Source organism: Dermacentor albipictus, chromosome 3, assembly GCF_038994185.2.
Source record: "Dermacentor albipictus isolate Rhodes 1998 colony chromosome 3, USDA_Dalb.pri_finalv2, whole genome shotgun sequence".
Taxonomy (NCBI): Eukaryota; Metazoa; Arthropoda; class Arachnida; order Ixodida; family Ixodidae; genus Dermacentor; species Dermacentor albipictus.
This window is the reverse complement of record NC_091823.1, coordinates 18,703,756-18,719,601: the sequence shown is the minus strand read 5'-3', so window position 1 is coordinate 18,719,601 and position 15,846 is coordinate 18,703,756. Positions and strand designations below refer to the sequence as shown.

At 42.9% G+C, this 15,846-nt stretch overlaps 1 protein-coding gene across 7 annotated transcripts in view; it reads left to right on the top strand.

The window, feature by feature from the left end:
* The window catches only part of LOC135896952 (pericentriolar material 1 protein-like), a 115,490-nt gene that overhangs the window by 24,937 nt on the left and 74,707 nt on the right, over window positions 1-15,846 (top strand). For 6 of the 7 annotated variants that reach the window (XM_070535176.1, XM_070535174.1, XM_070535172.1 and 3 more), the window contains 5 exons: window positions 108-216; window positions 4,380-4,484; window positions 8,745-8,972; window positions 13,182-13,295; window positions 14,968-15,262. In XM_070535176.1, coding sequence (XP_070391277.1) covers window positions 108-216; window positions 4,380-4,484; window positions 8,745-8,972; window positions 13,182-13,295; window positions 14,968-15,262 — 851 coding nt within the window. The remainder of the gene's footprint in view (window positions 1-107; window positions 217-4,379; window positions 4,485-8,744; window positions 8,973-13,181; window positions 13,296-14,967; window positions 15,263-15,846) is intronic. The other variant, XM_070535177.1, reaches the window with a different exon arrangement.

Genomic DNA, 15,846 nt, shown 5'->3' with positions numbered 1-15,846 from the left:
CCTTGCTGATCTTTTTAGTATTCCACATTAAATGCATTCACACGTTTCCTTTTGCAACAACTTAAAAGTTTGAATGAGTTGCTCTTTGTGCTGTTTTTACTATTCAGGTAACCTAAATGCTGGCAGTCCAAATGAAGGTTCCAAGGATTCTTCAGTGAGAGGCCCGGCAAAATTCTCTACTCCTTATGAGCAGCCATCAATGAGAGAAAAAAGAAGGTGATGTCATGATTACATTTTGCTTAATCTTATTAACTGTGTCACAGGAATGCTCAAACCATAGCAGAACAACCTAATTTGCCTACATTTTCAGACCGCTGAAAGAATGAGCGCACAAACTGGAATCACAGAAGGCTGAATTGCCAATGTGTTCTGAAGAGGTCATGATTTCATAACATCACTTGGAATTCCAAGTTCAACAAATTAGGAGGTCCCAAAGTTCCCTTTTGACCAGGCTGCAGTTTCTTAATTTGTAAGATCTTGGATGCAGCTTCCGCACAGCTTGCAGACATTGAAGGCAAGGAAAGCATACAGGAAATGTACTTTCTGCTTAGTTAACGCTTTCATTATTGCAATAAAAGGGTAATTTTTTATTGGTCTAGTGAAAAAATTATTTACCACAACAAATAATATTCCAGCACACATTGCAGCGTAGCATATTGTGCATGATGAAATGCTCTTTCCAAAAACATACATTGCGAAATAAAAGAATTTATCGGGTAAAACAAAAATTCTAGAAAGCTCCATGTTTGCTGCCTGTTGATAAAAACAATATAAAAACATTAATATAAAAAAAATTCAGAATATACATTTTAAAGGAAAATGCACTGCTAGTAGTAGCACCTTGGCAAATACAGCATGTAATACAATACCCAGGTGTGCAGTATAACCATTAGGCCGAGTTATGGTATGCGTACACAGGGGCTTTTGACATTTTCAAGAAAATCGTGTAAACATGACGTCCTTACTATTGAGTCTGATAATAGATTCCATTGTTTTATTGCCATGGTGCTACTATCAGTGCATTCCCCAAAATTTACTTTATTTTCTTTATCGTGTAAATATATTTTTGCTTGTATTGTGACCTACCACTCCTGTAATAGCCCAAAGTTGGGCTGACAGTACCAATAAATGAAAATAAATGAAAGTACATTTTAAAGATAAATCTACAAAAATATTAATATAAAAGAAAATTCAGAATATACATTTCAAAAATAAATAACCCAGGAATAGTGTTTGAAAAATAAATCCTCAGTACACTGCCGTTCTTCAAATACAAAAAAAGAAACTAAGCCCAGTTCCTCGCTCATGCCATGCGGTGAAGCAGTACTTGGATTTTGTGAAGCATAGATGCACCCTGCACTGTTCCCACAAAACGTCTGGTTCTTGTTCAACTTTGCAGTCCTCATAACATGTTTTGCTGTTCCGCTTTTTCGGCATCTTCTGAGGATGGTCCAATGAGAAGTCTAAGGAGCTTACTTCACCAGTTCGTCTAGAGTCGTGCACCTCTTCTAGGACTGAACGCTCTCAGCCGAGCTGGGCAACTACAAGATTATGCATCCAGGCATATCTGTTTGCATTTTTGCAGGTTGTCATTATCACCTCTGCAGAGAAGAGCCGAAAGAAATCCCATGCTGTTGTAAACTGTCTTGCGCTGATCCATAGTGCTAGGCCGAAATGTGCTACGGTTGGCCTTCTTGGTGTGAGATGAAGTTTCTTTGCTGCTGGTGGCAGCACATCATAACCAAGCGGAGTATGCACCCTGAAGATAATCAGTAGAGCTCTTAGGTTGTGCCAAAAAGATTGGCAGATAAGCGCACACAAGGAAGGAGACCGCTCAAGGCCGTAAAGAAAACTCGCCAGTGAACAACTGCGGATGTCCCATACTGACTCAAAACATTGCCGCTGTTAGAGCTCGAATCTGCTTTGCTGTCACCTTTGGAATCATAACTCGAGTCCTCATCATTCAATTGAAGTGTGGGTGCAGCATAGTTTCGAGCACGACACTTTTCTGGCGACGCAGCAGCGCGCGCAACGCCATGGGAGCGACTTTCAATAACTGTGCAGTGACACCGGTAGCGCCCCTTTGCTCTAGCATTTTACGAGAGTAGTGAAATCGAAACTCTTGGAAACTGGTTGAAAATGCCAGGCCCGCACGTTGGACTTCGGCAGACCTTCAGAAATAAACTTTGGCGGAAAGAACAACTCGGACCCCAAACCAAAGCTCACTAGTGAACAGCTGGTATCATTTTCGGTTAATTTTCACCGCTCAGCACTGTCGGACAGCAAAGCCGGCGATATAATTTAATTCTTGACTTCCTGGGTGTCATTTGATTACAAAATTTTGATGCTAGTGCTGCGTAATCGTGAGCGGCATGCTTTTTTCATGAGCACAGCAGAAGGTGACAGCCACTCCTCTTTTTGCTACAACATAAGCGCATTAGTTCGCAAAACGGTCTGTTAAAAATCACAGCACTGCCAGAGCGCGAAAATTTGAACTGATTCTGAAAGTTCAGTGCCTGTACTGACTACTGGATGGCCTTAAGTGGATAAGAAATGGCTCCAGCATGTCGGAATCGGCGACAAAGAGCATCAATCACCGGTGGTCAATTTGAATAGGCGTGGCAGCGAAAGAGTTAAAGGAAGACTAAAGGCAAATATTAAGCCAAGCTAAAGGGGTAGATTAGTGCTTGAGAATCTGTAAGGCGTCAATATCATCACAAACATAGCCTTAATAAATGAGAAATTGAGGTAAACACAGGACATGATTAGAGACTCCCCTGGGACATTCAAGTGCTTGCCCGATAACGAAAGCACTTCTCACTTGAATTCTGTCACTAGTACTCAACCACTCATTGCAAAAAACATCCTTGTATTGTATTGTAAGACGAAATAAAATGCTACTTGTCCAGTTCGATTTCATTTTTAGAAAGAACTCACTGAAATTATCCTTCACAATGACGTGGGCAGTCAAAAGGTTTCGTTTTTGCTCCAGTCTGCACCGCCCACGCTTTCGCGTTTCAGTAGTTTCATTATTGCGTAGTGCTGTGCTGGTTTTGCTGGCTCATAAAACTTGCAGGGGTCGCAAGATTTGCCGAATTATTGAGCAGTTGTAAAAGGCAAATTTGAATGGCAAAAAAAAAAATCGAATTTGTGAGTTGACGACGAAGGATGCCGTGTCAACGATACCTTAACATCGGCGACGCTAGCTATGCTTTCACATCCACACCGGCCCCACGGCTGGTAGTGTTGCCTGCAGTGGGATGACGCTATCCTGAAAGGCACTGGCAGCAGGGAGTGAATGCTTCATCGGCCTCTCGCTTCAATGTGTCTTCGAACTCAAGATTATGTAATCTCCAGTACTGAACACGCGGGAAGACAGCGCACATGATGCCATGCCATCTCAGCACACCCACTCTTTGCACACACAGCAGATTACTTCTAAAACAGGGCGTGCGGGCTGTGCATGCATCTAGCCACACTGCCAGCTATGCACAGCCACGGCCACGCTAGAAAAGGAGATGCCCTCCAACATGTCCCCCACTTCCTTCCCCCCTCCTCTTCCTCCCCTTGCATGCGCTTGAGTGTGTTGTGAGCTCGCTCCCCTTCCCTCCTTTCCCCTTGCTTGCAGCAAGACTGTGCCCATCACGGCACCAGCATTCTTCTCGGCCCACTTTGGCACGCTTTCATTCGCACCTAAAGCATACAGCATGCAGGGCGGTATTCCTTTGTGGCGGCAATGAAATTACGTTATATTGAAATCATGTATAAACACACTTCGTTATGTTGAGGTTCAAAATACATGGTGTTTATAGACCAGAAGTTATAAAAAAGTATATACTTGGTTATGTTGAGAATTTCGTTATATTGAAGTTTATTATATTGAGATTTAAGTACATATAAAGAAGCATGCAGAAAAACATTTTGCAGTGCCAGGCTGTAGGGTGTACCTCCTGTTTCATTATGCAAGAAAAAAAAAAGCTGATCAAGCCACTGTGATTACTGCAGGTGATATAGAAATGAATACTGCATTCAATGAAACAGCAATGGCTGGAATACCAAAACTATTAAACAGAATATGTAACACAGTAGTGAATGTTACCTTTAAAGGCATAAGATACTCAGCACTTCACATCATTTGATAGGTTATTCTAAAATGATAAATAATTAATTTGCTGGCTTCTTTTTTAATAGTTACTGTATACTGACGGTGAAATGTTATTACTTGGGGCAGAACTTGTGTCACTGGAATTGACTGAACTACTGCACTATTATAATGCACTTTTGTACTAATGTGCACTCTCTCATACTATGTGCTATTGTTTATGCCTGTGAATGCCAGTATTAGTGCAATTTTTATTTATGCTATTTACTTAATGCAGGCAAGTGAGTGAGATGCGCAAGTCTTTACAACAGCTCAAGTCGGCAGTAAAAAATCTTGACCATGGAGGTCCATCAGGTGCAATGGGCAATTCTTCGAGTGCCTTGTAAGTTGAGCCTGTGTGGCATATTTAAGCTTTTCCAGGAGCACGGTTGATTTGGTGTTATCGGAAAACAAACCAAACCAATAACATATATATATATATATATATATATATATATATATATATATATATATATATATATATATATATATATATATATATATATATATATATCAGATACATAATCAATATTCAATCAATCGATCACATGGACACTATCAAAGGAACAATGCAAATACAGTAGACTTCCATTAATTTGACTCCAGCTAATTAGATTTTTTTGTTAATTTGGTCCTAGCTGAAGGTCTCAACCAGTGCCCTTGCATTTCTATGGGCCCAAACATTCGTTGTTTCATCCTAAATTTGGATTTTGCAGGGTAATTTGAACTTGACCAGTCAGAATGCATGTGCCTGGCCCCTATGGTGACCTCAATGGCGACCCCTTTAGTGGCAGCATCTTTCTCAATGGAGCTTAGGGACAGTGAATGCATTGCACATGTCATCTCCCATCTAAAACACCTATTTTCTGCCTGTTTTAGGAAGATTTTCCAGCAATAACCATAACTCACAATATCCAACTACGGTATATACCTAATTCTAACATGCGCCTTTTTTTTTACCCCCCCCCCCCTCCCTCCCATAAAGTTAGGCTAAAGATTGCCTGTGTGGTGCAGTCAGACGCACTATCAAAACTGCCTTCGTAGCATTACTCAACTGATATTGTGCAACAAAAAACGACACGGGCGTAAAAGAGGACGACACACCTCGCTTGGTGTGTCGTCCTCTCTTACGTCCGTGTCGTTTTTTGTTGCGCAATATCATTTGAGTAATGGATTACCAACTTGCCCGGAATGCTGCTCTCGTTAACTTCGTAACATTCATATGCTTTATCGCGTAAGACGGACTTACTGTTGGCAAAGCGGACTTTAGAAAACCGGCTGCCATTGTGCAACATATAGTAGACCCTTTCCCATTTTCCTTGCTAAAAAATTATGTGTCATTAGATTTCTACCATGTTTAGGAGATTTAATGTCATTTTACATTATTTTTCTGCTTTGGACACATAGAAAGTGGACTCGTGGTTGATTTGGGACTGTGTTAGAATTGAATAAATACGGTCAAATGAAGTAGGCAGTGTGTTTTCGTGTTGTTTCTGTACCTTCTTTAATTCGACTCACCAGATAAATAATTTGATCATTTTCATCGGTCCCATCAGGGTCGAATTAATAGAAGTCAACTGTAGTAAGATAATAGTGTTGCTCATTGGAAGGCCATAATCATTGAATGATTCTACATTTGCTTTATGAAATCATCACATTGGAAGCACCAACACCTAACTGGTGTAGCTAACTGGTGTAACTGGTGTAACTGGTGTAACTGGCCTAACTGGTGTAAGCAGATGCTTCCTAAATTGCACACCTTTGAGGTCTGTTGCCATCATGATCGAAGCTCATTATGTTAGGAATCCTTTCAATGAGAGTCCACAGTGTGGCATCTGTCACTTACCCAATCTGGGTGCTGCTGACGTACTTGCATAAGCCCACATAAAGACGTTCTTTTGTTTGACTCTCAGAAATAATGTGATTGCCATAGAGAAGTGTGAAAAAATGTGTGCTGCTTTCCACTTGGTGCAAAAAGCAGAGCCACGCATAGCTGTCTAGTACACTGTAGCACAGCAAAGGGATGAGACAATGTGAAATCAACGATAACTTGACGGACAGCCTGAGTTTGGCACATTGTAAGCACCAGAATCCGGAGTATTGGCATTTATGTGAACATCCAAAATCAACTTTGAACTGTGCTCCACAGTAACATTCAGTAGGCAGAGCGTTGCGGGCACACTCCTCTTCGCCATAGCCTTTGCAGTGCAAGGTACTGAAGGAGTGGGAACACCACGAAGGGGATGAAAAGCGATTTTTGATTGCCAATAACTCCGCTTCTACTGAACACATTGAAGTACTTCTTGCTGCAACATATTTCTGAAATAGTCTATTTTAACGAATGCATTGGTCAACTTTGATGAAAAGTGTTTCAGAGCCCCTTTAATGCTTCCTTTCTGCAAGACATTTTTTTCTTTGCACAAAGGGTAAAGGCAACTGACATTCAGATGCCCCTCTGTTGTAAAAATGTTATTTTGCTGTTTTACTAAAAATAAATCGTAGACCTAAAATAAATAATTCTCTGAAGCAGTTTTCTTGGTAATGTTATATAAGTTCAAATTGTTTCACTCAAGTTTCTAGAGCACAACTAAATGGGATGCATTTATTTTCAGCATTCTTTATTCGCATAGGCATGTTCATTTTATACTTTGCCGAGGCAACACTGTTATCACGGCCAATATACTTACCACAGGGTATCTGCTCCACCGAGCAATTACATGGGACACACTTTGCCTGGTATTGCTGTACTCTTTATCGTCATTGCAGAGCAAGCAATGGAACCCACTGGTGACAGTACACTGAAAACACCGAAATTAATATATCACTGTTCCAGTGTTAATGACACAATACAGTGAACTCTCATTAAGACGAACTCGGTTAAGCTGATTTCTCGCATATAACAAACAACATGGAAAGTTTGTTTGGTTTTCCATAGACTCAGCGCAAAAAAATTCCACTTAAGATGAACCACCTCAGACGTGCTCTTCGGTTAAAACAAACATTCGGAGTCACCGGCACCGCTACCGATCCTATCGGCAGGGTGCCTCGATGCGCCGCGCCCAGGGGCGCGCGCATCAGGACACCCTACTGGAGGCCTGCAGCGCACATCGCCACTGGACACAGGCGAAAACAAGAGGAGGAAACAAAAAGAGACAGGGACGTTTAACTTCGTGAATGCGGGTGACGCACAAGCGTATGGGCACTATAGGACACAAAGCTTTCGGCCCTCGCTGTGCCTGGACTGTCTGCATTGCAGATCATGTTCAAGACAGGGCTCGCGCGCCCGCGAAATACACAGCAGTTGTCGGAGTAGAACACCTCTTTCATTCGCTTACTAACTAAATTGACAAGCATGATGTCAGCGTGCACAGGCAAACATCAACACATCACACTCAATGACTGCAGACGCTTGCTGTCAAAACGCTGCCATAAGAAATCGCGACAGGAGCAGCGACGAGCACACAGCACACGCAAAGCTACAAGCCACCGGCCCACCTAGACTGTGCCCCCAAAGCACATTGCTTTCAAGATAAATCCCGTGCTCAGCCAAAGTACAACATCCCCCTCCCATCCCTCCCGGTACCAGGCGCGAGATAGAAGACAGCGCGCTTCCCCACTCCCATTTCCTCCTTTGAGCACTCTGAACCGTCATCGTTGGCTCACTGTCGCACACTTTCACTCACACACACACAGCATATGACACACGAGAACGATGTTATCACGAGACGAATGCGGTACCTCCGTATCACAAGCAAAACCTGTAGCAACTACCAGAGGATGTCAAACCAGCGGGCCTCCGTCTATTTTCCTCCTCCGCAACGCTTCGCCTCTTTTCTCATTCCCCACTTCGCTCAACACTATCTAGACTTTCCTCTAAGCCGCATTGCTTTGCCTCATGCTCAGTGCACTCCTTCATACCTGCACTAGCTCGGAGCCTGCACCGATGACCTTTGAGGCGGCAGAAGCTTGCTTGAACTCCCTAGTGAACTTTTTCCATCAGCATGAAAGCACTGAAAGATTTTTAAGGTCATTAGGTGAGATGACATTGTTTGTGGCTGCTTGCCTAGTTGCACAGAAGCGCCAAACATCCATCACGGACCGGATGAAGCCAAGCAAGAGTACCACTGGAAGACAGTTTTCTATTAAGTTCGGCTAAATAAATGCCTTTTATGGCATTTTTTCCCGTTGTAAGTTGCTTTCATTTACCATGTTTAAGTAAGATATTTGGAGGCACTTGGTCATGTTGCCAATTATTCTTCTGATAAGATTAACTTCTGATAAGACAAACAAATTTTCATGATCCTTTTGAGTTCGTCTTAAAGGGTGTCTACTGTAGTAGAAAAGGTGCACAAAGAGACAAGACAGAGTACAGAGTTCTAATGTGCATTTTTTAAGTCCACGTCATTAGTGTAGTTCCTGCTTTTAGGTGAGGTAACTAAATAGGTTATGCATGTTTCAACAAAGTTTGTTGCATGTGGTTTGCCCTGAAAAGCTTGCAGCTGTTTAGTTCAGACTTTGACCTTAGCGATGTTGGCTCTAATTAAGGTCAATCAAGTGATGCTTCACTGTGTTGATTGTTTTTGTGCCCCTTGTTTGTGCTCAGGCCAGAGGTTCAATCGAAGTCAAGGGGAGGTGCCACATATAAGAAGGATAATCTGCAAGGGGACTTCCCTGCACGGCGACACTACGAAGCAGAGGGAAGAGCCAATGAGGAGCCCGATGTTGGAGCTGGAGCAGCAGCCACTGCCACAGTCAATGTGCAACAAGCTGCTGACCCACTAAGTTCAACTCAGGGAAGGGCTAGTGGAGACGTCCTCGCCGAGAAAGTCAGGTAGTTTGACTTTGCACTATCCATTTGTTGTCAAAGTCATTGATGAAAAAAAAATCATGTGAGTGGCCAGCGGCTGGAGAGGTACAGCACATGGCTCTATTTGTCACAAACATATCAACAATAATAGCATTGAGCTGTTCTAGTACTTTAGGCATGCAGATGATTCAGTGAGCAGTTATTGTTTTCAAAAAATTTCTTTTTGGCTCGCAGACATATGCAGGTAAATTGACATCTGTCTGTGAACCAATCTACAGGATAACTTGCAGCACCACATGCTACAATGTCACTGTTCTGGTCTTTAGTCACCTGTGCCAATGTTTTTCATTGACAATTGTACCACTAATATATGGATTATTGAAAATTTGCATGTTTAAATGCACTTGTTAAGATTCAATATTGGTGTTGTGCTGCATCAGATGTGCTAGTATTTTAATAAAATGATGACAAGCTGTGTGCCTTGCTGTTGCTGATGTAAGCAAGACTATGTGGCAAAGTCAGATTGACTGGTCTGGTCTTTTGTGTGTATAGATTAATAAAAGAAGAGACAGAAAAGTAGGTAACATACAGTTAGCATGCTACCCACCATATTGCAAAGTGATGAATTGAATATGTAGACATCTGTAGCCATTGCTACACCTTTCTTTGTAGTTTCCCTATGTTTCCACACATTTCAAACTCCAATAGTGCTCAGTCATACCTATGCATAACAAATGTGATAGCTCTGTGAAGAGTTGTATGAGTAGTTCATTATATGTGAACAAGCCCTGCGAAAAAATTAACAACACACGAGCATCAGCAGCTACAATTTGAAGCTGCTTTGGTTTGAAAGTCGGATTTTCAGTACAGTGAAACCTCGTTAAACTGTAGTTGGCTGGAGCTCAGAAAGAGCATGTACTAAACGGTAGTACTGCTTGACCAAAATAGCATGAGATCGCCCACTTACCAGTCAAAAATGTAACTCTGAGAGAGTGTGATGAAAGGGCAAAACAAAAGTCAGTTATTTTCGTTTGATGCCGAGGCGGCCTAGCAGCGATGACAGCAGCCTCAAGCTTGCTGAAATTGCAAGCCAGCTTTTCAGCTGGCCCCTTCTTCTCGGCAAATACTCGCATGGCAGATTCCTCATTGGCGTTGCATATTCTCTGTGCACGGGCGCAGTAGCGCTGCAGAAGTCGCAGGGCACGTTATTTTATTGCGAGGTGCTGTTCCCGTCGCGACAATTGCATTCATGAAGCTGACGTAACACGCAGCTTCTGCCACTGTCAGGCCTGAATCGCCTGTGCTGTCATTTTCCATGCCATCCTCATTACTGTCATTAGGCGGCACTTCGGCAACCACAGAGACGGCGTTGGCAAAAAGTCGAACTTCTTAGCCGACATTTTTTCGCAGTCACCGCAGCATTGCCGAGCAACTTCTTTGCATTCCAAATGCCACACACCATAGTCAATGGTAGATTTCTATTGTGCGCCAGCACCAACTTCTTTATGCCACTTTCGATAGCACGAATAATGCCCAATTTTTCTTCTATGCTGAGCAACCGGTGTTTTTTATACAAGCTTCGGCATGACGCCAGTCTCTGGCACGGCATCGAAATGACATTGATGTTGATGTGGCTTCATGCACAAATGCACAGGGCACTCGGAGGTCATTGTTCTGATTTCTGAGGCTTGTTAGTCTGCCGGGCTGCCCAATGGGGACAATGCACCGCCGTGATTGCGCGACGAAAAGTGGAAACAGTGCACATTAACCAATATGTACGCAATAAGCTGGTGTGGTTTATGCGGACACAAAATGCATTATGTTCAATAGCCGTTGAGTCGGGGAAACTACTGCTTAACCCTTTCAAGGTCGATTTTCTTCGCCATATGTGACTGCCCAGGGTGGATTTTTCTTATTGCAGATTTAAATTCTTCGGAGAGACCTATTTAAAAAAATACATTACATAATTTTCTTGGGTGACCGTAAAGTGAGAAAAATATATGTTGTGTTGGTTTATTTGTACTGTTTATTCGTGAATAACAACAATAAAAATAGGAAATGAACTTATAAGAATTAAAGAAACTGATGCATTGTTATACACATCGTTCAAAGGCTTAGAAAAATGTGTATATGATAATATTTCGCAAGTCTCAAATGATCCTGCTCTTACATTAATATTTGCGTTGATAGCTTAATAGAATTGCACAGGTGAATGCACTCAAGAAAACTGTGTGGTTGTGCGCCTGAAAAGCAAAACATGTGACAAACTTCCGCTAATCCTTCATCTTATCGTCAAACAGAGGCAATTAGTTTTCGCGAAAGGAAACGTATGCATGATGGCATCCTTTGTATGCGCACCCCTGTGAGCAATAAGCGAGCGAATAACAGGCGGTCACCCTTTGAGCGATTAGGAATGAGATAGCCATCAGTTTTTCGAGGGCAAGAAGCCAAAACCACCTGAGGAACAAAACCCAAACTAACCACTGCATGTCCGCGCACACGCCAATGCGCGAGCGGTAGTAGACACACAGGAGCAAACAAACCATGCAACGAAAACCGAGAGAAAGAGGCACAAGAAAAAAATTCCCGGTATTCCCGCATAGTGGCAGCACATGCCAGCCAAGCAAAAGTTAGGGAATTGGCGTGCTTTTTAAACATACAGACAGCGCCGCAAATATACAGCATCGACCATTTTGGACTTGTTTGTGGCGCCATATATTTACATCATTGACCCTAAAAGGGTTAAGCAGGTATGATTTAACAAGGTTTTGCTGTATCTACATTTTGTTTCTGGCACCTTTCTTCACCTAACTGCAAATTTTTATGGAAAAGGAAAGCCTACTGTATTTTTCTGTGCGAACCCACCACCACATATAACCAGTACCCTCAGAGAAAAGAATGAAATCCGATGGAAATAACTGCATGCAACACTCAAATGTTTGCAGAAACAGTTTCCATTCGCGGATGCATGACTCATCCACGTCAATCTTCGACCAGAGGTTCTGTCCTTCCTTCCCCCCCCCCTTCTTTGGCAATGCTGATAAAGCTGGATTCACACTACGCACATGATTGCGAACAAATAAGTCACGTGACATGATATGAATCAGATCATTTCACAGCTAGCATTCACACCACACTATGGCAGCACGAATGGAGTGGCCCTCATATGCACAATGGCGATGGAGCAAATGCAAACAAGTTGAAGAGCTCAACGGCGATTTGGCTCTCAGATGTATCACAAAGTACTTCATGCAAACCAAGGGAGTGCCGCGGAAATAGAGTTTACCGGCGCTGCGTGCATTGTTCACCAACTACTGAAAGTAAAATGGTGACCCGTAAAGAGAAGAATGGGCGACCATGAAGAAGGGGAGGAATGAGCTTCAGCACGCAAGGGTGGGGAGAGGGTAGGGTTCCCTAGGAGATAACAAAACTTTGAATGGTGAAGAACTTGGCCTTAAGAGGTGGCTTGATGGCAGCGTGATGCAGAGGAGAGGGTGGGTTTCCCTCGGAAAAACGAAACCTGAGAAAAAAAACTTGCCTTGAAATGTTGTCTCATGGCAGCAAGGCGCGCATTGCCATAAGGCCACACCTCAAGACGAAATTCGCATATAACCCACATCCTGACTTTATTGTTAAACTTTTTAAATTTTGGGGACAAGCTATACATGCTAAGTTACGGTATTTTGTGCGTAACATTGTCCTAAAAATGAAATCTGGCATCTTGGCTCCTTTAAAATGGTTACGATCACGTGCCATTTCAAAACTGTGAGTGCAGCTGCTGCCATTTCTTTTCTTCAGGAGGCTTTGATATATATTGTGCTATCAGTGGGAACCGTTGCGTGGATTCTGCACATGAGAGTGACGTGTTCTAGTTGGTTGGAAATGCAAACTGCCTACTATCGCATGCCGCCATTTTGCAAAGGTCTCGCTGTTGCAGCTGTGAATCAGCCACGCGAGGCTGAGTGCACCACGAGCTGGGAAGCTACATTTTTCGTGTAGCTGCAGCTTAAAAAGTATGAAGTTGCAACCATTATTGCAACCATTGCAGCCCATTATCAGCAGTTGTTGACTACGTAAACAAAACGTTGACAAATCGTGACATTCTCGATGAGGCCATAGTAACTGGTGACCCTTTGCACCTTGCTGCTCCTGGAGGTTTTCCTGGAAAGCGGACCAGGTTTGAGTGTTCATTTTAAGCATTACATCATGCTTTGTTTTGTTGCTGGCCCACAGACAGCTCCAGACAACACGCAGTCAGCTGCAGTACCTACAGTCCCTAGTTGCTTCATTCCAAGATGGCAGTGCTGATCCTGCAGCTAGTGCCCCAAGGAGTGGTGTGTCATCAAGGTGAGGGGCATTGTTGCATCAGCTACAGCACAACCCAACTCATTCCTGCTTGCTTGTATAACAGAAGATAACCAGTGGTTCGTTATGTCCTGCCGAACGAGATTACAGAAAGTATAATTTTTATCAGTAAAATGCCTCATTGAACAAAGTTTTCACGATGTTGGTTAGGCAAGAACCGACAAATTTGGTTGCCGACTCTCAACAAAGCAGCACTGGTTAGGCCTAGCAGAATGAGCAGTGCTGCGAGTGCGGTAGCTGGTGACATGTTGTCACGGGATGCTCACCGTCAAGTGTGTTCATAGAGAGAGAAACTTATAAGGAGGACACCTTAGAACTCAAGTGAACGCGTCGGCAGGCAAATTATGCGAGAAAGAAAGCACTACAACAACAGAGAGCCCTTACAAAAGAAGAGTTGGAACGTAAACAAGTGTGTGATCGTCATAGTTTGTATGGTATTCTTTGGAGCTGCTTATCTCTTAAAATACAGCAGTCTTGGTTTCAAGGGTAGAGTACCATACTTACTTGCATAATGATCACACTCGCGTAATGATTGCACCCCTAAATTTTGTCATCAAAATTCAATTTTTTTTTTTCTTTCCCGTGTAATGATCTCGCCCCGAACTTGCTGCAGCGATATGTTGTCTGCCAGGTCTAGCTAATGATAATCGCCCTTACCATCTGTCGAATGCTATCGAATGCTATGCGAACGACTCTTCAAGACATACCAAGCGGTCTGCACTCATCAAACGTTCTTAAGCTGATGCCCCATTTCATTTCCTTCATCACTTTCAGCACTTCCATGAAAAAAAAAGCTACAACCGAACTTAACCAAACTTGCCTTGGCTTTATTATTCGTAGGCTTTATAATGGTTGTGGTTAACAACAACAACAAAAAAGGCACCTTTTGATTCTTCTCGTCTGCACTCGTGGGCACGAAACTAATCACGAGCGGCAACAATAGTAGCCACGTTTACACTGATGCGTTAGAAGGGTACCCTATTCATATGCTGACGCTTGTAACATAGCTATTTGCCCACCCTTAGCGGAAACATGCCGTATTAGGATAGATTAGGGATGCCGCTGTTTTCGCAGCATGCCCACCATGTGTTTCTATGTCACTGGCAGCCAAATGCGCCCATCTCTGTTTCTGTTCCCTCATAGTGGACGTGGCTACATTATTGCCGCAAACTTGCCGATAGTAACAATAATATTCATTTCTGATACAGAACGAACTGTTTCAATGCGCATAATGTACTCGGGAGGAAAAAAAAAAAAAAAACACGATCGGCCCATTCAGCTTGCTCCGCCGGCTGCCACTTTTGTTGTGGTGTCCGACACTGTTATAGCGGCAGCCACCTGTTTGTTGACCTGTTGTCATCCCGCAGCAAATGCGGGAAGGAAAAAAATTTTTTTTTTTTTATGGGAAATTTAACCTGCGTAGTGATTGCACCCCTGAATTAGGATCAAATTTTGACAAAAAAGTGAGATCATCATGTGAGTAAATACAGTATAAGCTTCATAAGTAATGATTCCAAAGAATGCTATGCACTATACGATAGTTCCCCAGTGGGGAGTTCTATCCCAATTTTTTTATTCTTTTCTGTAAACAACTGAGCGATGAAGACATATATACAGCTGTTCCATCAGTGACGTGTTGCATTATCACATGTAGTGGAGAGACTGACCTGCGAAAGGAGCAGCAGAAGCAGCGGCACAACCTAGAGCAGCTGCAGGAACAGCGAATGCGTCTGTCCTTGCTGAGGCAACAGCTTGCATCGAGCCAGGCACCACTGGCGAAGAACCAGCTCCGCATTGCACCCGAAGGGCCCCAACACTTGCTGCCCCCTGCAGCGAGCCCCAGAGGGACCTTGGCAGATGCCAATGCGGCCCTTTCTCCAACCAAAAAGGAGAATGTGACCTTGCCCAAGAATCTGTATGATAGCACCAAGACCAGCAATCGTTTACATGTGAGTGACAAGTGGCATGACCATGCTTCCCTAAAGCAGGGATCTCAAACCTGTCACAAGCGGTGTTGTGTATAATGGTGAGCATTGTCTGGGAGAGTGGTGGCATAGTGTGCATCATGCAGGCACATGGAGCAGCGTTAAAAGTCTGAAGTGACCATGTTTCTATTTGCACAAATCTAGTCATTGCGCAAGACCACATGTTTAGGCACTAAAAGATGCTGTTTTAGGCACATATAAAAGATACTAGTAATAGGCCCCTAATACTGTCTTTTAGGCATGTGTAGGCTCAATAAGAGCTTTCTCCCTGCATCTGAATATAAATTGTAATTTTCTAACGAACTCAGCCCGCTAAACCCTTGGTTTGTGGAATTTATTTTATTTTCTTGATAAGATAGAGTGAGGAAAGTTACAAGAGTTTCAGGATTTAATTGAAATCGTGTGGGATTAGACACCATAGAAAAAGTTGTTGAAAGCAGTCACAAACATGCACTATCTCAATATTTTTGGGTTTTATAGTGTGCGTTTTTTTTTGCTGAGTACAGGGAAATCATGATAATTAAAAATTTCTTAATTCCTCTGCAGAC